We start from the raw sequence: 22,457 nt of genomic DNA on the forward strand, positions 1-22,457 counted from the left end.
TGAGTTTTTTGGTTCAAATATATTTTAATTTTTTGACAAAGTTAGGTTAGGTTGATTAAGAGTTAGAAAATGGCCTTTGTAGGGTCTAAAAATAGGAGAAAAGCTCATGTGAAAATATGAAAAAAACGCAGCTTTAGATTCTTCCCAGTACCTAATAAAATTTGATCTCTTAATTTATTCTAAAAAGGGCCTTTTAAAATATTGCTACATAGAATCCACCATTCTGAATCCGAAAATTCGGAATTCGAAAAATAAAGATAAGAATCCGGAATCCACGGATTAATCTGTTTCATTTTTGGGCGGATTTTTGTAAGAATCCGAATCCGGTCCAATTTTTGGACGGATTCTCAACCTTAAAGGACGCCTGCAAGAAATAACACGCTTTAACTGCTGAAAGACTGCCACAAGAAGACCCAATACCCCAAATTATAAGCCTTCAGCTTCAATAACAAAAAAGTTCTAAGCATTTCAAAATAGCATTTTATGTACAATGGAATTTTTGAAAGATTTCCAATGCTCATAAAAGAAAAAACAATATTAAATTACGTTGCCTAGACATAAAATTATAACCTTATCTTTGTCAGAAACTTAGATTGCCTGTAACTGATTACATTTTTACAATAAAAACACCACATTTCATAGACAAAATCTATAAAAAAAATTCGATTTAAATTGCATTTTTAAACGAAAATCATAGCGGAAACAAAGGGGTAAACTAATACAAGCTTAGCTGTGAATGGTTGTTAAGCTGATTCAGCCTTCTGATTGGCTACAGTACATTCGGTACAACGCAAGTAAAACCTAATTTTTTTTAATGATTTTGACTATAAAAATGGGTATTTTTATTGTAAAAATATAATTAGTTACTGGAAACCTAAATTTATGACAAAAATAAGCTTATAATTTTGTTTCTAGGCCACGTAGTTTAATTATAAAGTTTTCAACATGAGCATTGCAATTCTTTCAAAATTTCCATTGTACATAAAATGTCATTTTAAAATGCCTAGAACTTTTTTGTTATAGAAGCTGAAGGCTTCAAATTTGGGGTATTTGGTCTACTTGTGGCAGTCTTTCAGCAGTTAAAGCGTGGTATTTCTTGCATGCTTCCTTTAATAACCCCCCTTGATCCCTGGTTTTAATGGATGTTGTGATCCTTGTTACTAAAAGATTACCTTATCTGCGTCCTGTATAATATGTTTGTTCTTGTTCATTTGTTCATTGATGAACTCCATCACCCAAATCTTCAAAATATTGTGCTTCCCAGTGTAATGCCTAAATTAATGTGGTAATCGTATTAAAGACAGCTTTCCGAGGATATTAAAATAAAAAATAATAAGACTAAAACCAGTTTTGCTGGACCCGAGGGACAGGGCTAGAAATACTGGTATTCTTAAGATTTTTATTTCATTTAATTATATTTGTCTGTATTAAGATGCCATAACACAAAAAAATCGTGGAAGGGAATAGGGACAAGTAGATTAAAAGAGCATTTGTTTTATAGATTTATTGGAGAAACAATCACGAATAGGGCATCTTTACACACAAAAATCCGCTACTGGCAGGCGTTCAGACACAGTGAATTATAGAGTACCTTCGCTTAAATTTTCTTTAGGTGTAAGATTTTAACATTTATTTAACCCTTACTAAATAATGATGATGACTTTAGGGGGCTTGGTGTCACATCTGCTCTAACTATTAATGTCGCGCACGTGACATAGTAGCAGTAGGAACCATTTTTAACGTCTTTAGTTATGACATGGTGTCTGCCCGAGATTCGAAACTATCATCTCCCCGGCGACGAGCGGATGCGCTACGTGTTGAGCCACCGTCGCGGGTAACCCTTACTAAATAAAGCAATGATTACTAAGCTATATAAGTTGGAAAGAATTTTAATGTATATGATAGATTTGTCAAATCTGTATAAAATTTTAAGGATTTTTTTTTATAAAATTCGTTTTTTGTATAATTCTTTATCTAAAAGCGCAAATACAATTTAAGTTAATCAATTTTGACATCTGTGATTGATGGGTTGAAAACAATCTGCGCTCTGATTGGAGAAGCTTAAGTGACGTACATCATTCAACCAATTAGAGCTCAGGTAGTTTCACATCCACCTATCCTATTGGTCAAAATTAATTATCTTAAATTGTATTTGCGCTTTTAAAAAAAGAATTACATAAAAAACGAATTTTATAAAAAAAATCCTTAAAATTTTATGCAGATTTCAAATCTATTATATACTTTAAAATTCATTCCAACTTATATAGCTTAATGATTACCTTAATATGTCTTGTCGGTCTTTACCCTCATAATCACACCCGCCAAACGGACAGTAGTAATTCCTAAATAAAACAAGGATGACAACACCAATAAAAGCGAAGCTCTGAAAAGGTAGGAAAAACGGACATTAACACTTGTGTATATAGTGTCAGAACTGAATAATCAGAATATAAATGTATATGAGTCGAAGCAAAGTTGTAATTAAATATGTTGAAAAACTGCTTGATACATGATAATGTTTATGGACATACTTACATTTTTATAGCTTGATTATATAGTTACTTCGCTTATAATATTGTACCTTATTGTTATAGGAATTAGTACTCTAAATAATAAGAGCAATCTGGTGATTATATCACATAAAAAAAATGTTGTTAAAAAAGTTAAAAATCTTTAAACATCTTTAAAATGGACGTACGGACATTCTGCTAACGATTATAGAGTTGCCAAGCTTTCAAAATCGTACCCAACTACTACAAAACTACAGGAATCATCATGCAAAGTTTGAAATCGATAGGACAATTCTAAATTAACGAAAATGAGAACATATAAAAGACTAGTATTTATTTATCGCATCGTATTATAGACAGCTTTCCGCAGATATCAAAAGAAAAAATTATAAGATTAAAATCAAGCTCCGAGGTGTCCAAATCCTGGGCTATTAAAACGGGTATTAATTTTATGATTTTTATTTTATTATTAATTCGTGGAATATTGTCTGTAATACGATGCTTAAAGTGAATTTTCAGTATGTTAGGAACTGGTTCTAATCCAGCAGATATTAATCGGTTTCGAAGCCATAATGATAAAATGTACCTTTGAATAGGAATAATTTGATCCATCCTCTCTCTAAAATGTGTCTAAACATAATAAAAAAATCATTATAATTTAAAAATTAACTTGCTATTAAAGTTTTTAAAATCAAACCATTGATTGTACGACCTTATTGACTTTAGGGTGTTCTAACTGGAAATTAAAAGGAAATAAGTTGCCTTTTCGACTTGTGATCTTGCCTCTTTCTATATTTACTCTTGGTATAAGATTACTTTTTCATTTTCCATTGTCCTATCCCTTTATATCCCTTTCTGACACTTACCAGAGAGAAAGGGGGCATTGGGTTGCTTATTACACTAGTCCCCAAAGTTTTATAATGAAATTTTCTTATTCGTTAGCTAAACAACTTGGGGATCTTAATTGTATTATGATTGGTTGGTTCATTGAGTTGAATATCCAACTTTCTAAGCACTAATTGTAAACATCATTGGGGATGTACATCAATTAATCAGCCATTGCCTTTCCCTTTAGATGCCTGCAGTCACACTTACCCTAACCAGATGATCCTGCCTCTCTCTGTATTTATTCTTGGTATAAGGTTGAAATCCACAAATCTCGCAGTCATGACTGCTAGGCCTACCACCAGACTTCATAAACCTAAAACAGGGGAATGACAACATCCATAAAGTCAAGAAGTCAGATAAATGAACAACCTTATAATAAAGTAACAGGATGTGTGTTTGTCTATTTGTCTGTCTGTTTGTTTGTACCGAAGGATCTCGCTAACCGCTGTACCGATTGGGTTCTCCTGAACAGGGTAGCTTCTCATAGGTCCTGGTAAGATTTATAACTATTTTGGACGAGTTATACGTCAGTTACGTATTATCTAAAAAAAATATTAAAGTGCCACTAAAGGCCTCTAGGGGCGTAGCCGCTAGTTAACATATATAGGGTAACAACTAATTTGAAATTCAACATAATTAAAAAAATTTCACATAAATCTACCTATTTAGAATTAGAAGGTTAAGCCAGCGTATGCTAGAACGTATTTATAAAACCTTGGAGACCATTATATTTTACATTTCCTTGTCCCTTCCCTGTCTAATATCACTCAACTAAATTTTTTAATACAAAAAATAAATATATCAAAAATGCCTTGTTACCGTTTAAAATCTTCTTCGTTATTTCTTTCCCTGATTTTTCTATTCTCTAAAAATAAACAACAATAAATTATTGTTTCGTCGGGTTTTCACAGTAGCTTTTGATGGGTTATCTTAGATTAGGTTGGTTAGGAAAACTTTCCGCAGGGTAATGGGCTAGAAATAGAAGAAAAGCTACTGTAAAAATAAGTCGAAACCCGCTACTTCGTTTTCTTCACATGATCCAAAATTTTACTAATGAAATAGAATATTTACATTGTTAACTTTAACATAGCATAAGTTTTATCTAGCTTTAAAATTTTAACGAATAGATCGAAAAGTTTGGGCCAATTAGTTTTTTTAAATGGGGGAGACCTGATAAAAGCCGCTTAAGATTAAAGTCAAAGCTACTATCTTCTTAAGTACCTACTAGCACCTGCTAAAGTTTCTGAGGTGGGTATATCTCCCCTGCTGAGCCCCACAGGACCCTATCCTTAGTACTAGTACCTGCTAAAGTTTCTGAGGTGGGTATATCTCCCCTGCTGAGCCCCACAGGACCCCAGCCCTAGTACTAGTACCTGCTAAAGTTTCTGATGTGGGTATATCTCCCCTACTGAGCCCCACAGGACCTCATCCTTAGTACTAGTACCTGCTAAAGTTTCTGAGGTAGGTATACCTCCCCTGATGATCCCCACAGGACCCCAGCCTTAGTACTAGTACCTGCTAAAGTTTCTGAGGTAGGTATATCTCCCCTGCTGAGCCCCACAGGACCCCAGCCCTAGTACTAGTACCTGCTAAAGTTTCTGAGGTGGGTATATCTCCCCTGCTGAGCCCCACAGGACCCTAGCCCTAGTACTAGTACCTACTAAAGTTTCTGAGGTGGGTATATCTCCTCTGCTGAGCCCCACGGGACCCCAGCCCTAGTACTAGTACCTGCTAAAGTTTCTGAGGTAGGTATATCTCCCCTACTGAGCCCCACAGAACCCTAGTCCTAGTACTAGTACCTGCTAAAGTTTCAGAGGTGGGTATATCTCCCCTGCTGAGCCCCACAGGACCCCAGCCCTAGTACTAGTACCTACTAAAGTTTCTGAGGTAGGTATATCTCCCCTGCTAAGCCCCACAGGACCCCATCCTTGGAACTAGTACCTGCTAAAGTTTCAGAGGTGGGTATATCTCCCCTGCTGAGCCCCACAGGACCCCAGCCCTTCTTCCAATCTTGTCTACTCACTTCAGTTCTGTTATCTTGAGAAATAAAGGGTGTGTCAAAAAAATGCGTCCTTATGCCTCTAAGGTTAAACTTAGTAAAATATAAAGAAATGTTCATTTTTCCAACCCTTCTTGAAAGGACGGAGCAACCCTATTAATAAAGTTACTTGCAAAACTGCTAAAAATACGTCAATTACAATGGGTCCAAAGAGACATCCCTGTGACATCCCTGAGACACCCGAATCTGTGACATACAGACAAATTTTGGCGACTACTATTTTGGCGGTCCCAAGGAGTATACAAAAGTCGATAAACATTAAAAATATCATAAATTTGTGGTAGAATTAAAAACTATTTTTTGAAAAAAAGGAAGCATTTTATTGCACGCCCTTTACCTTCAAGTCTGTTAACATAGGATTGATTATGGCTAACAGACGTAATAACTGGTAAGCCTACAAGTTATAAAAACTATAAATAACAAGGATAACAACATCAATTAAAGCGAAACTCAAAATTGAAAGGACAAACGAACATTAACAATTGTAAAGTGTCAGAACTGAATAAGCTAAATATAAATGTATAAGTCGAAACAAAATTGTAAGTGAATTTGTTGCAAAACTGAATAACAGGATACTGCTTAAGGACATAATTACATTTTGAAGACTAGATTATAGAGATGCTTCGCTTATATCTGTGTACCTTGTTGTAATAGTAATCAGTAATCCAAAAATCAGATGAATAGGCACAGTTCACTCGAAGCGGCAGTAAGAGAAAAAAAATTTCCCAGGCATAAGACTAACTGCTTCTAAAACATCCCAATGAATGTATAAATTTAGTGGAAAAACGAAAATCTGGAAATCAGGGCTTTTCGAGAAAAAGACAAAAACACATTCTTGTGATATATGTAAAAAAAACAGTCAATCATTCACACTAAATTTATGCTATTAGTCATTTCATTTTTATTTAATGATACTAAAATTAAGTCAAAAATAAAAATTGTAAGTGCAATTTAAATTTCTAAAGGTAATGGTTTATGTTATTATACAGTATGACCCTCGAAAAAGTATTTTTAAGCATCTGCAGCCCTTATTTCTCAATGAATTATTAAAAAATGTATATGTCCTTGTTCTCTATAGATTTCCACACAAGTAGATATAAAAAAAAAAATTTTACCTCCATTAACACCGGAGATTTTTAGAGCTAAAGTTTTGAAAAAGTGACTGAGGAAAAAGTAACTTTTAACATGAAATGACTTTTTAAACAAAATTAAGGTAGAAGTCCTTTTATTTTTGTTACTAGCAGAAACTTTATACAAAAATGAAATAAAAAATTTAGGCTTTGAGTAAAAAGCATTTTTTTACACATATTTTTTGAGTCTTTTTAGTTTGATGATATTTTGAAAAACTTACTTATTAGGCAAATTTGTTTTAGATTAAAAAACCAAATAAATCTTTATGAATATAGCAGGAAAATTGTTTTTGTTTCATAATCCTAACTTTAATAACAAAAAAGTTATAAATAAAATAAAATTAGAACATAATGATTTTTTAGTCTAAAAAACTTAATTAACCCCATATTAAATGATTGAGATGTCAGAAAAGGGGGCGGAGCAACTGTCATAATTAACCCTTTTCATAAATAAGGGCAAATAAATAACCTAAAATTTGCAAATAATCAATTCATTCAGAAGTATTTTTTGCCATATAAAATTGATATTTTTGGGTGGTATAAAAAAGAAATAATTAGTTAACTTGTTTTTCTTTGTGTATTATTATTCAGTTGCCAGAAAAACATAATATAACCATCCAAAAATTATGAGAAACAAAAAAAAATTCTTTTTCTCAGTCACTTTTTCAAAACTTTAGCTCTAAAAATCTCCGGAGTTAATGGAGGTAAAATTAAAATTTTTATATCTACTTATGTGGAAATCTATAGAGAACAAGGACATATACATTTTTTAATAATTCTTTAAGAAATAAGGGCTGCAGATGCTTAAAAATACTTTTTCGAGGGTCATACTGTACATTAGCCTAGAATTGTATGTTATGACCAGAGAACAATAGGACAATGGGGTATTATTACTTTCTTATTTCTTGCTTTTTGATTGGTTGTTTCAATAAGTTGAGTGTTCAAATGTTTAAACACTAATTTTAATCTACAGAACGGGTAATTTTGTGTATCATCATTGGGGATGTACATCAATTTATCGGTCATTGTCTTATGTTATGACACACATAATTAGTTTGTTTTCATATTGATCATGATCTAGTGATCTTTTATAGCATCCCGTCATTGTCTACTTCATCTAAGTTTAAGCAAACCTTTAAAAAGTCCCTTTCCTTATTGATACCAACTTCTGATCTCAATGTATAATCAGAAGAATAAGTCCTTGTTTCTTCTATATGTTCTATTATACCATTTACACCATGGCAATAAGTAATACTTCTTTTAACAATTGTTTTCTTATGACTCTCAAGTTCTACAACTTGAGATTTTAAAAGGCTGCAATGATCTGTCCATTTTAACTAATGCATTTACAGTTTTAGGTTCAATAGATTTTATTCCTTGCAAAGTTCTTATAATAAAGCTTTGCTTTTTTACTTGATTTGAGTAGATGTTATTAAACTGTATCATCCTCTTAAGTTCCCTAGCTGGTATTAGTTTATCACTACACAAAGCTATTACTCTTCCTGTTGTTTTTTTACTGATAAAGTTATTGATTTACAGTGTTGCTAGCCTGATGTTTTCTACTTTGCAGTTTTAAGATTATCTTTAACTACATTAGAAGTCATAATTACTAACACCCTTTGATCTTCTTCCAAAATTACACCAATATTTTTTTCTTCTGCTTTTAAACAACAAGGTTGTAGATGGTTTCAACCATAACAAATCATTGACAACACTTGACGGGCTTAAGAACAGGTAGACTTGGTATATATGTTTCAGGTTTACCTGCCTTGTAATGACTCTTCTTTTTATAAGTTGTTCCTAATGGAGTTTATGCTATCAAACAAATACATCAGTTACAATAAACTAGTTGTTTGTAATTTCAGGGGTCAAAAGCATCTAAAACAAACTCTCTAACCCTATCGATATTGATTTCAGTAAATTTTCTTATATCAGAACCTTTCAGACATACCAGACAAATACATGCATAATTATGTGCTGTGTTTTAGCTGCCTTAGACATTTTCTGGAAGCCTGTAAGATTTCAATAATTAAACTGAAATGTTTTTTAATAATGACATTAAAGATGCTGAAATGACTGATGTAGATTGGATTTAATACCTGATTTAAAGTTTAATAGTAAGCAATTTAAAAACAATTGGGCAATTTTTACATTATAAAATTGTTTTTATAATTTAGAATTTTTTTTCAATGAAATTCATATCAGAATTGCTAGATTATTAGATGTTGAAAAAACCTGCATAAAAGAAGTTCCAAATCGTTGTCTGTAACTCAATCGAACTAAATCAAACCTAGATTGAAACATCTAGTGGCAGAATTTTGAACTACAACTATATATTTCATTCTGACCTAATTATAAACTGTTGCAGTTTCAGAAATATGAAACTATGGCGACTAATAGCATACTTTTAGTATGAATGAGTGACTGTTTTTTTTCACATATATCACAAGAATGTGTTTTTGGCTTTTTCTCGAAAAGTCCTCATTTCTAGATTTTCGTTTTTCCACTAAATTGATACATTCATTGGGATGTTTTAGAAGCAGTTAGTCTTATGCCTGGGAAATTTTTTTTCTCGTACTGTCGCTTCGAGTGAACTGTGTAGGAAAATCATGTCATATAAAAAATGTTGTCAAAAATGTTAAAAATCAACATGTTTTAAATGGACGTATCCCAGCCAGAAAGTAGCGTCACTATCGCGCTACTATAGCGCACGATATCGTGTAGCAAACGAGCACGAGTTCTTACGATATCGCTAAATAGTCGTCCAATGCACATCGACGATATGTTACGATAAATGGTCGAAAAGGTACTTAGAGCTGCGCGATACACCCACGAAATCGTTAGCGATATCGTAAGGCTCGTAAGCGATATCGTGCCATAATCGTGAATAAAAAGTACATTAAAAAAAAATTTAACATCATGTAGTTTATTTTGTAAATATTGTATGTAAGTAAGAGATTGCATAAAGAATCCATTTCATAATGAGCATGCAGAGAGGGAAAGAGAGAGTGAGAGACAGAGAGAGACATGGTGTAAAGAGAAACCATTCTCTGTGCCCTTCTACTTATGTGTACTCACAAAAGTTTTCAATACTTTGGTATTTTTATGTTAATCATCCTGACTGGCAATGATTTAAGGAATATTAAGACACACATTTAAAAATGTTGCCATTTAGAAAAAAAACTTTTTAAAAATACTTTTATTTGTAATATTAAACATAAACACATTATAACAATTTTAGTTATCAGTTTTATATTTATTTTGTTTGACAACAGAAAAAATGCAATATTTTTTTTAAAAATAATGTGAACTTCTAGCAGCCAATTTCTAAACTATATTTCTCACAGAATGATGTTGATTATATGTTGGTTGTGTGTCTGTTTGTAAGTGTGTGTTGACACACATAAAATGCTATTGTTTACGATTTCTTAGGGAAATCGTAGTTGCCGCGATTTTTACTACAAAATCGAATTAATCCCTAGCGATTTTTTTCGATTTTTGCTATAAAATCTTAAATAAGATTTTGGCGATAATACACCACAAATCGGATGCGAGTTTCCTTACGACGTTTCTAGCTGGGTATACTTATAGAGTTGCTACGCTCTCTAAATAGTACCTAATTGTTATAGAAATCTACATGCAAAGTTTTAAAAAGGATGATATATTAGGTAATTTCATAAAAATATAAACGTAAGAAAAACAACCAGGCAATTGGAAGGCAAAAGTAAGAATGACTGATGCTTAAAACATGTAATATTTTTCTTATATAAAAAAAAATTTATGGAGGGGGCAGGAAAATAGCCTAAAACCATCCTAGGATATGTGAGCCTTTATTAAATTGACTGAGCCTGTTAGTGGTTAGCGTGTCCTAAACGGACTCAGAAAAAAAACCTTACTACTTTTTGTAAAACGATGTCTTTGTTTTGTTTAATAAGGTTAGGTTAAATTGCCCCATAGGATAGGGAACATCAAGATTTTACATTAGTAGTAGCGAAGCTGCTCTATAATTCGAGAAGTTCGTTTGTTCTTCAGTCCGCTACGTTTAGTAGGAAACTTAGTTTTCACTACTACTATTCAAGTCGGACAACTGATTTTTTTTTGTTACGTTTCTCTATACTCATCAGAAATCAGTATATAATAAAGTAACAGGATGTGTGTTTGTCTATTAGTCTGTCTGTTTGTACCGAAGGATCTCGCTAACCACTGAACCGATCGGATTCTCCTTAACAGGGTAGCTTCTCATAGGTTCCGGGAAAGTTTATAACCCTCGCAAGAAAAATCACAAAAAATATCCTTAAAAAATTTACGCAGAGACTTGAATGCAACACAGAGAGGTTACGTGTTATTTTTTTTTTAAATTAAAGTGCCCCTAGAAGCCTCTAGGGTCGTAGCCGCTAGTCAGTATAAATTCACATGATACGTTGGTTTATCGTGCTTGTTATTGTATAGTTTATATGCCTGCTTCTGTAGAGTTGGTTATTGAAGAGCTTGCTAAATATTTAGGACGGATTATTCGCAAGGTTGTCGGATTAACAATGTTTCCTTTTTGCAAAGAAAATATTTTCAAAAAGCATTCAACATAATGAAAAATGCACCCCATTAAAGTAAAACAATAGAGGGGGAAGAGGTTAAAAACTGTACGTGTCCCCGCCACGTGGACCCTGTACAGAATTTCAATTGGATCTTTAAATTTCAGCCAATAGCGTCGGGAATATTAAGAAAGCCAAGAGCAGAAAGCAATTTGCTAGCAGACGAAAATGGTCCCCAACACAGAGTAAAGTAAGTTGTCTGGGTAATACATTCATATTTTTTTAATAATATTTTCTTAGTTGCCTGGTAGAGTTAATGGTGAAGTGGCCGAAGGTGCCATTACAACTGAAACGGGTACTCCTGCTGAAGATACTGCTGATGACAATGAAATACCAGAAACTAATTTCGGGGCAATCAATCTGAGGGGTTGAGATAATTTTTCCATGGTTATATTTTGTGGGGGCGCTTGCTTGGCACCCTCCGAGGTTTGGAGGATTTGTGGGGAGCCCACCATAGCCAGGGGCACCATACTGATATCCCCCACAGGTTGGGATGGCGGTTTTGGCGGCGAGGGGCAGAGTTCAGGATCACTTGTTGAAACGCTTGGTTTTACCTAAATTAAGCATAACGCTTATAAGCCATAACGAAAATTCGTGTAATATACCTAGGGTAAAGCGGGGCGATCTCGGTTTTGAGGTGAAGTCGGTATTTTTTTGACCACCTTCATTAAATGACATTTTTCTCCATGTTCTAATCGACTGACAGAAAAAAACATAAAATCAAATTTGTTTCTTATTAAATTGCCTACAAAAAAGTATAAAATAAAATTTTTGTGAGATGAATTTTTAGGGTACTTATTGGGTCTTAAAGTCGGACGACAAAAATTTTTTTTTTCGATTTTTTTGCTTCGGTCGGAAAAACGGTCATTTGGACAAAAACTGGTAAGAGCTAGAGCTTAGACGTCTTCAGGGGACTTAATAAGAATCTAATGGGCTATCCATTTCCGTTTAAAACTTTAAAAAAGCTTGTATAGTTTTTTCTTAAATCGACTAAAAGTGAAGCGGGGCGAATTCGGTTTTTTCACTTTTTATACTAACTTTTTAAATTTTATATAAAAAAGTGAAATTTTCGAGAAAAAAAGTCAAATTTCTCGTACTTTGAAAAAATTTATTTTTTTTTGTAGAAAAAATTGTCCGATCTTCATAATTTTTTTTGTGAATGCTCTTTATTACATTTAGCAACTTTAACCTTTAGGGCATGCTGTAATTAAATCAATATCATATGTCATAGGTTTTTTGAAGCTGGAAAATCGACCACAGATTTTGCCAAACTTTTCTTTTTTTTCAACTTGATTTTTTTTTAGGAAATTTTGCTAATAGAACTAATTTTTTTTGGCCAAATCTATTCAAAATTGTCTAAATTTTAAGGATCAGGCCTTTAAAGTCATAAAAAGTTATTTTTTCTAGTAGTATTTTTATGTTTATCAAAAAAATTTTCGAAAAAAAAAGTCAAATTTCGCGTACTTCGGAAAAATTATTTTTTTGGTAGAAAAAATTGACCTATATTAATAAAAATTTTGGTGCATACTCTTTATTACATTTAGCAAGTTTTACCTTTTGGGCATGCTGTAATAAAATCAATACGTCATCGATTTTTCGAAGCTTGAAAATGCCCTACCGACTTCGCCTCAAGGCGGGGCGAAGTCGGTGCCGTTTTAGAGATCAATTTTGACAAACTTCCCAAAGTCCTAGGTTTACGTCCTTTTAGGACCTGATCGACTTTTCCGAGATCTTTCTACTGGTCTTGGTCCCATTTAAAAAAAATAATTTTTACGATTTGCAGGTTCAAAAAACCGAAAAAAACACAGAGTTCGCCCCGCTTTACCCTATCGTATTATAGAAAATTTTCCATGAAAAAATTGAATAAAAATCACAGCACTAATTCCCTGTTTTGTTGGACCCAATAAAAAAAAACTTATTTAAACCAAAGAATGAATTAAAGCGTTTCTAAAAAAACTTTAGAGGACCAGAAAAAAATGTCCAATGTCCCCTCCCACCCGAAAATCAACCCCAATTAAACTTTACCTCAGTTGCTAAAAATTTAGAAGGCGTGCTGAAAACTGATTCAAAACTTTCGAGGGTCTGTTTGTCCCCATAGCATGATACTGTCACCTCAGACAACACGCTGGCAAAACCACTGTGCAGAGTATGGCAATGTACTAAAAGAAAATATAATGTAGTTATTTATAGCAACGTATTATAAACAGCTTTTCGCGGATATAAAAATGTAAGATTAATTTTTCATAAATTTTCGGTATAGCTGAGAACCGGTTCTAATCCAACGAATACAGGAAAAATTGTAATTTTCAAAGTATTGAAGCTACTCTATAATACCTAAGAAATGCCAATATTGATGTTTGTACATCTGTCTGTCGGTCTTAAAATTAACTTACCCTAAAAAAAGTCCCTATATGCTAAGGGTTATACAATTCACTTGGGCCGCCGGTTAATCGGTACTGCTATTTATAAATTAAAATTTTTCTTTTAATCAGCTGTTAAGTATCCAAGATAGACCACATTGCATCGGTCTAGCATTTGACGAGATTTTAAGCTACAGACAACAATTATAATATTAGTAAAAATCCTATCTTTTTATTTACCTATTAGTTGTTTGGTCTCAAGTCCACAAAAGCCACAACTCTCCACCCCACTATGAGCTTCCTAAATAATATTAATTGTTTAGTCTCAAGTCCACAAAAGCCACAACTCTTTACCCCACTATGTAATTCCTAAATAATATTAATTGTTTAGTCTCAAGTCCACAAAAGACACAACTCTATACCCCACTATGTGCTTCCTAAATAATATTAATTGTTTAGTCTCAAGTCCACAAAAGACACAACTCTATACCCCACTATGTGCTTCCTAAATAATATTAATTGTTTAGTCTCAAGTCCACAAAAGACACAACTCTATACCCCACTATGTGCTTCCTAAATAATATTAATTGTTTAGTCTCAAGTCCACAAAAGCCTCAACTCTTTACCCCACTATGTGCTTCCTAAATAATATTAATTGTTTAGTATCAAGTCCACAAAAGCCACAACTCTCTACCCCACTATGTGCTTCCTAAATAATATTAATTGTTTAGTATCAAGTCCACAAAAGCCTCAACTCTTTACCCCACTATGAGCTTCCTAAATAATATTAATTGTTTAGTCTCAAGTCCACAAAAGACACAACTCTATACCCCACTATGAGCTTCCTAAATAATATTAATTGTTTAGTCTCAAGTCCACAAAAGACACAACTCTATACCCCACTATGTGCTTCCTAAATAATATTAATTGTTTAGTATCAAGTCCACAAAAGCCTCAACTTTATCTAGAACCTTTACTTTACTTCTTCAAAAATCAAAATAAATCACATGTTTTTGAGTTATAATTTCTACATTTTTACAGCATGACTGGCAGACTGACGGACCTAGTAAATCATAAAAAAGACGACCATTGGAATATGAAATCTTTTTTTTCAAAAATCAATTGTCTGTCATGAATAGCAGATAAGAAAATCACATTTTATCCATACCTTTACAGACAGACTTACGGACAGACAGACAAATTAAATTGTAGAGTAGCTTCGCTACTAAGAATGTTACCTTAACATGTGTTTCAAGGTCACTGTACTGCCCTTGGCACTGCGGACAAACCAACCTGAAATTAAACAGGTTCTGTCTTTTTTTGGATTTAAAACTTAAGGGACTTTCATCAAATCTTGATTCAGTCTTAAACTTATCAATTTCCGATTCCTAATCTACAGAAAGGTAATTTTGTTTATTATTATTATGGGGATGTACTTTAATTCATTATCCGTTGGCTTATCCCTTAAAATCCCTGGGTAATCTCTAACCCTCCCTAAGAAACAAGATTTTCCTTTCTCCAAGAATAGTTGGTCCCCAATGATATATAGTTAGGTACAACAAAATACTAACACCCCCCTCCCCCCTCTCTCTCTACTTATGACCTGTCTAAATGATAAATTTTACGATTAAAACCAGTTTTTTTAGCCCCGCTTGCCCTGTACCGGACAGTTCTAACAATCTTGGTGGTGTTATGTACAACAAAATATCAACCCCGGTCCCCCCCCCCCCCCACCCTCCTATTTCACCTTTTTCAACTATAATCGCATAGTATTATAGACAGCTTTCTGTGGAGATTAAGTAAAATCAAAACCTGTTTTGTTAGCCCCGAGAGGCTATCCCCACCTGCCCTGTAAAACTTGTTTTGTTGGCCCAAAGAGGCTATCCCCGCCTGCCCTGTAGTACCTGACTGTTCTGACAATATTGGTGATGTTCTGTACAATAAAATAACACCCTGTTTTGTTAGCCCCCGAGAGGCAATCCCCGCCTGCCCTGTAGTACCTGACTGTTCTGACAATCCTGGTGATATGTTCATTCCTAGCCTCAGGTGAGGGGAAGGAGAGGCTGCAGAGTGGACATGGGTAATCTCCAACATTGCTGCGCTCTGCGGACGGTCAACATTTTTAGATCATTTAAGCCAGTGAAGAAAGGGGACTGTAAGCTATACTGGTACCCAAAGTTTTATGAACGCAATCTCTCATTTGTTGGCATAAAAATATTTGAGGACTTTTAAGGTATCTTGATTATGGTGTCTTAACTTTTCCACCAATAGTTTCATAAAGGGAAATGGTAATTTAAGGAGAAATAAAAATTATCATTCATTGTCTTATCTCTTAAAATCTGAAATGATTAATTTTAAGTGATTTTTACTAGGGTTGGGCCGGATACCGGATATCCGGCATTAGAAATCAGCTGAGCCGGATAGTTGCAATAGTATCCGGTATCCGGCTAAATAATGTAAATGGCCGGATATCCGGCCAAATCGGATATACGGCCCAACCCTAAAATCTACTAAAGGCTAGGGGAAAATTCAATTAAAATGTTGAAATAAAATGGTTTCCTGATTCAGGTGTTGGTACCAAGGACATTGTATAACCTAAAAATGCACAAATTTTAATCAGGGTGGGGGGTAGGGAAGTTCTGACACTTTTGCGTAAACAGGGAGCACAGGTATTGTCTTAGGAGTGAGAGGATAGGTTATTTAACAAAAAATATTCATTTTGGGATGGAGTTTGCCTATACTTTTTTTAAAATTTGCTTTTAACCTCCAAGCTTAAGGTGTTGCACGCTTCCAGGTGGTCCCTGGACAGGTAAAAAAGGGGGAGGTAGGTTGTGCTGAAATTCCCTAAAGGTGTGAGTTTTAAGGCTTAAAAACAGTAGTAGAACTATAATGTTCACTAAGTATGTGTATTTCTTATTGAAAAGAACTATGGACACAAAAAAAATTTAAAATTAACATAAATTTTATCGTTCTACTACTGTTTTTAAGCTTTAAAACTCACACCTTTACGGAATTTTAGCACAACCTACCAACCCCTATGTTTGAAGAATTAAGAGGTAAACATAAACAAAATATGCATCTTTTTTATATATGTAATATATATGTTAATATATAAGTAACATTCAAAAAGATGCAAGTTTTGTTTTATAAGTTGACCTCTTCAAAACTCTTCAAACTAAATTGTTTTTACCTGTCCAGAGACCACCCTCCAACTAATAGACTTAATATTATAGAGTACTAACCATGTAATAGAGCATGTTTAGTTTGACAATGCATCTTCCAACTAATAGACTTAATATTATAGAGTACTAACCATGTAAAAAAGCATGTTTAGTTTGACAATGCACCCTCCAACTAATAGACTCAATATTATAGAGTACTAACCATATAAAAAAGTATGTTTAATTTGACAGTGCACTCTCCAACTAATAGACTTAATAATATAGAGAACTAACCATGTAATAAAGCATATTTAGTTTGACAGTGCACCCTCCAACTAATATACTTAATATTATAGAGTACTAACCATGTAATAGAGCATGTTTAGTTTGACAATGCACTCTCCAACTAATAGACTTATTATTATAGAGTACTAACCATGTATTAGAGTGTATGTATTTTGACAATGCACCCTACAACTAATAAACTTATTATCCTTATACTAAAGTAACAGGATGTTTGTCTGTGTATCTGTCTGTGTGTCTGTACCGAAGGATCTCGCTAACCGCTGAACCGATCGGGTTCTCCTTAACAGGGTAGCTTCTCATAAGTCACGGGAAGGTTTATAACTATTTTCTTGGGGGGTGGGACACCCCCAACCCCCCCCACAAAAAATGAAAAATACCCCCCAAAAAAAAAATTTCAACTCCCCAAATATTTTTTAAAATTTTTCTTTTAAAATCTAAAATAAAAAATTTAGTTATCAAATTCGACTCCCCCCCCTCCTCAAGTGCCCCCTAGAGGCCTCTAGGGGCGTAGCCGCTAGTTTATTATAGAGTACTAACCATGTAATAAAGCATGTTTAGTTTGACAATGCACTCTCCAACTTGTGAAACTTTTCACAACTTCGTCACATGCACTGAAATAATAAAATGCTATAAAACAAGGATGACAACATCCATAAAAGCGAAGCACTGAAACGGTAGGACAAACGGACATGAACACTTATGTAGTGTCAGAACTGAATAATCAAAATATAAATGTATAAGAGTCGAAGCAAAACTGTAAGTAAATTTGTTGAAAACTGCTTTATACAGGATAATGTTCATGGACATACTTACATATTTAGGACTTAATTATAGAGTTGCTTCGCTTACAACATTATACTTTGTTGTCCCAGGAATTAATATACCAAAAATCAGATCAATCGGATGATTAGATTACATAAAAATTTGTTGTTAAAAAAGTAAAAAAAATCCACATGTTTAAAATAGACGTACGGACATTTTGGTAATGATTATAGAGTTGCTACGCTTTCTAAATCGTACCTAACTACTACAGGAATCACCATGCAAAATTTGAAATCGATAGGACAATTCTAACATGCCTAAATTAACGAAAAAAGCTATCCGTTACGGACCGACCCTAATTATAGAAAAGCTTCGCTTTTAAAAAAGATTTTTTATTGATAAATCTTGAAGTAACAAAGTGTCTGTCTATATATATGTACAAGCTACTTTGTATTATAGATGTACTTTAAGATTTCATAAACAGTTTTTTTTTGTCAGTTCAACAATTTTCAAGAAGTTTTGCTTTGGTTCAGGGAAGGTTCTAGGGTATTTGTAGGGGGGAATACGACATACCTCCTTGGATATTCAAAATCGAGAAAAATCTGCCCCCCCCCCCCCATCCCCCCCAAAAATGTAGAGTTGTAGTACATTTTTTAATAACAAAATATAATTATGTATAATGTATTATGTATATGTAAATAAGGACGTACTGACGGACGGACGTACGGACCGACCCTTATTGTAGAAAAGCTTCGCTTTTTAAAAGTAGTTTTTTAATCAGTCCATAATGATCTGACTAACGAATGTTTTACCTACAAGTAATTTCTGATATCAAAGAATCAAGTTGATGACTGAACAAGGCACTTCTTACTGTTGAACTAAAAAATATTTGAAATAGTGGAAAAATTGTCATCAATATCCCCTAATATTTATTAGTCACTTTGTTCATCCAGTAGAAGGGCAGGGGATGGGGTAAAGGGTGAGGAGGGAGGAGGTCGTTATTGTGGCGCGCTGTGTGTTTCACTTTATTAAATAACATGAAAATCTGGTGTAAGATCCAAGTAATAATAAATCCATATATGTATTGAATAATTTCCATTGATAAGACAATGGCCGATAAATTAATATACATTACAATAAACAAAGTTATCCCTTTGGTAGATTTAATCATTATGGCAGGTTATATACTTAAATTAGCTAAATAAAAACCTTGTGTATAAACTATACCGACTTATTAATCTAATGGTAGTTTTAGGTGTGATTTTTAGAGAAAAAAAAACTTAATAGGTATACAGTGTTTTTTATGAGATTTTTTTAAATGCAATTTTACCCCATTTATAGTTATCAGAATTTAATGATTAATAACTTATTTTCTTCGTTTTTATAACCATTTATAGAACATCAAAAAAAATAAGTTTTTATTTAAAAAGTACCTACAGTAAAATCAAAAATTCAAATTTTAGGTGTCAACATCTAAAAAGGGTTTTAGCTAATTTTTCTTATGCTCAAATCTTCTACATTTTGCAAGAATGGCTGCAAAACGCTTCAAAGTTGAGATACAGAGTTAAAAACTGTTACAGATACGATTGGAGACATGTAATAGAGCATTTTAAAGTTTGAAGGCTATGTCTTAACCAGGGAGGGAGTACTGGCCCCCCAAATTCGACTACTGAAAATCCAATTTTTTAGAGGGGGGGGGGGGAAGGTTGATACATTGGGTTGAGTTAACCCTACCACTATTAATATTTTTACCTGGGCCCACTAAAAAAGCTTAAATATCTATTACGACTAAGAATGACACCTCCGCATTTACTTGTTTGAGGACAAAAACACCTTTGGAAGTGGTTATGAACGTCTAGAACTGATTCTATGGATGGCACAGTGACATTAAATTCTAATAACTATAAGTGGGGTAAAATTGCTTTCAAAAAGTTCTCATAAAAAAAACACTGTATTTTTTTTAAAAGTTTTACCTTAGTGATAAAGTTCCTTGAATAAAGGTTCCGCCCTCTCCCAGATTATCCTGCAAAATTAAAAATAATTAAAATTAACTTTTTAAACAAACTAGGTAATGGCTACGCCCCCAGATAATTCTAGGGGCACTTGAGGGGGGAGGAGTCAAAACTCAATTTTATTTTCAAGGGTTTTATCTTTATCTTTATTTAGTAATTAAAGATCTTTGGTCCTTTGAGAAGCTACACAGTAAAGGCATGCCATATTGGTTCAGCGGTCTGCAAGATTTTTCAGTACAAACACACACACACACACACACACACACACATAGACATCCTGTTACTTATAGAAATAACAAATTTACAAATGTAAGAATGTAATTACCAAGTTCTATTTAACCAAAAATTCAGCTATTTTTCTTGAATATCAGCAAAGAAAATCATATTACCATCTAGAGTTAGTCGTTTTGAAGTTATAAAGTAGCTTTGCTACTAAAAATCTTCCAGAATTTAGAAAAATACAATAATTTTAAAAGGGGGGTTCTTTGATCGCTAATTACTTTGGGGGAAAGCACCAAAAGTTGCATTACCTCTTGAGTGACAGGTTGAGTCACTGGTTGTTGATTGAGAACTATGATGTGGTTGTTGTCTGTTTCTTCTACAATATCAACATCATTAATATGGTTGTTGGTATCAACATCATTGATATGGCTGTTGTCAGCTTCTTCTACAATATCAACATCATTGTAATGAGTTCCATCTAGTTTAGTGATAACAATTCAAATATAAAGGGTGGATAGGAGATTACAAAAAAGGTGTTTTTTACATTGAGAAACATGCGAAAAAGCTAAAAAAAAAATACATAAGGGGTAGTTGAATTTTCTTGTATCATTTTTAAAAGCGAAGCTTTTCTATAATTAGGGTCGGTCCGTCCGTCCGTCACGGATAGCTTTTTTCGTTAATTTAGACATGTTAGAATTGTCCTAGAATTGTTGTTAGGTACGATTTAGAAAGCGTAGCAATACCTACCAAAATGTCCGTAAGTCCTTTTTAAACATGTTGATTTTTTTACTTTTTAAAATTGCTTTTTTCGTTAATTTAGGCATGTTAGAATTGTCCTATCGATTTCAAATTTTGCATGGTGATTCCTGTAATAGTTAGGTACGATTTAAAAAGCGTAGCAACTCTATAATCATTACCAGAATGTCCGTACGTCCATTTTAAACATGTTGATTTTTTTTTACATTTTTAACAACAAATTTGTATGTGACCTAATTATCCGATTGGTCTGATTTTTAGTATACTGATTCCTGAGACAACAAAGTACAATATTATAAGCGAAGCAACTCTATGATCAAGTCCTAAAAATGTAAGTATGTCCATAATCATTATCCTGTATCAAGCAGTTTTTCAACAAATTTACTTACAATTTTGCTTTGACTCTTATACATTCGCATTCTGATTATTCAGTTCTGACATTATACAAGTGTTAATGTCCGTTTGTCCTACCGTTTCAGAGCTTCGCTTTTATGGATGTTGTCATCCTTGTTTTACATAAAAATCGTCCATGTTTTTTTCTGTTTCTATAACTTCAAATCGATTAATAACCGCTGGATTAGACCCGGTTCTCAATCTTAATAAAAGATCATTTATAGCATAGCACTACAGACAATTTTCCACAAATATTAAAGTAAAAATCATAAAATCATGTAGCCCGAGCATTCGGCCTCTCGGGGCTAACAAAACTTGATTTAATTTTATTTTTTTATCCTTATACCCACGGAAAGCTTTCTATGATACGATGCGATAACTATTATTGTATCATTCCAAACATGCATTTTAATGGAAGAATTTTATTATTTAAATGTTGTTTTTTTTCAAAGTTTCAATCATTAGAACGTCAAATAGCTTTAATAATTTGAATTGCATGCCTATTTCAGTGATACTATCAAACTGATCATCATCAAGAGAACTTCTATTATGATCAGCAAGAGAGTTGGTAGACTTGCGTACAATCATCATAGAGCAGTTGTCAGAATCATTCTCAGCAAGAGGATCCACTACTTCTAGGTCATCATCTTCCTGTTTCATATCAGTCACCATGTCTGTAAAGGTTTTGTGCATATTTTTACGTGTTATTTACAGGGTTTTTAAACCCGCGAGCGTCGGGAAGGTGTCAGGTTCGAATCTCGGTTCGACACCACGTCATAACTAAAGACGTTAAAAATAATTCCTACTTCTACTATGTCAGGTGCGCGACATAAATAGTTAGAGTAGGGGGAATGCCTTGGCCCAAAACAGGCGCAACTCACTACCATGCACAGTTAGGACTTCTCAGACAAAGGTCGTGCACTCAAAGGGTTGGTTGTCTGATGGGGAAATGGACGCTTTACATCGCAATCATAGGGCTTAGGGCTGACAACCCTGTGGAGTGAAAATGGCTTGTTACTGTTTTTTAACAGTGATTTTAAGGGATAAGACAATAGGCAACAAATTGATGCTCGATCCCCCAATAATTATAAAAAAATAACCTACATCTTCTAAAGATTAATTTTAATGGTTGAAGAGTTTATACACTGCTATTTTGTACCAGCCAATCCCTAAAGTATTGATCCAAGGAATGAGAAAACATGTTTATATAAATTTTGGTTAATACAGGGAGGGAGGGGATAATGGAGTGTAAATTATACTAGTCAACATTTCTATTAAGCCAAATCTCTCATTTTCGTCGGCATAAAAT

General features: G+C 33.6%; 1 protein-coding gene across 1 annotated transcript in view; it reads right to left on the minus strand.

Annotated features, from left to right (window-relative positions):
• LOC145327521 (uncharacterized) overlaps nucleotides 1-21,820 on the minus strand; it is a 29,769-nt gene extending 7,949 nt beyond the window's left edge. Inside the window, exons 1-17 of the mRNA XM_080171067.1 lie at nucleotides 21,649-21,820; nucleotides 20,308-20,477; nucleotides 19,739-19,788; nucleotides 16,301-16,380; nucleotides 15,537-15,639; nucleotides 14,775-14,829; nucleotides 13,777-13,837; nucleotides 13,202-13,335; nucleotides 11,421-11,730; nucleotides 11,046-11,129; nucleotides 5,795-5,851; nucleotides 5,340-5,435; nucleotides 4,218-4,263; nucleotides 3,606-3,711; nucleotides 3,097-3,140; nucleotides 2,280-2,342; nucleotides 1,173-1,272 (exon numbers count right to left, since the gene is read on the minus strand). Coding sequence (XP_080027193.1) covers nucleotides 1,173-1,272; nucleotides 2,280-2,342; nucleotides 3,097-3,140; nucleotides 3,606-3,711; nucleotides 4,218-4,263; nucleotides 5,340-5,435; nucleotides 5,795-5,851; nucleotides 11,046-11,129; nucleotides 11,421-11,730; nucleotides 13,202-13,335; nucleotides 13,777-13,837; nucleotides 14,775-14,829; nucleotides 15,537-15,639; nucleotides 16,301-16,380; nucleotides 19,739-19,788; nucleotides 20,308-20,477; nucleotides 21,649-21,820 — 1,731 coding nt within the window. The remainder of the gene's footprint in view (nucleotides 1-1,172; nucleotides 1,273-2,279; nucleotides 2,343-3,096; nucleotides 3,141-3,605; nucleotides 3,712-4,217; nucleotides 4,264-5,339; nucleotides 5,436-5,794; nucleotides 5,852-11,045; nucleotides 11,130-11,420; nucleotides 11,731-13,201; nucleotides 13,336-13,776; nucleotides 13,838-14,774; nucleotides 14,830-15,536; nucleotides 15,640-16,300; nucleotides 16,381-19,738; nucleotides 19,789-20,307; nucleotides 20,478-21,648) is intronic.
• Between the last annotated feature and the right edge of the window lie 637 nt (nucleotides 21,821-22,457).

This window comes from Acartia tonsa, chromosome 9 (genome assembly GCF_053477335.1).
Source record: "Acartia tonsa isolate MP-2025a chromosome 9, ASM5347733v1, whole genome shotgun sequence".
NCBI classification, from domain to species: Eukaryota; Metazoa; Arthropoda; class Copepoda; order Calanoida; family Acartiidae; genus Acartia; species Acartia tonsa.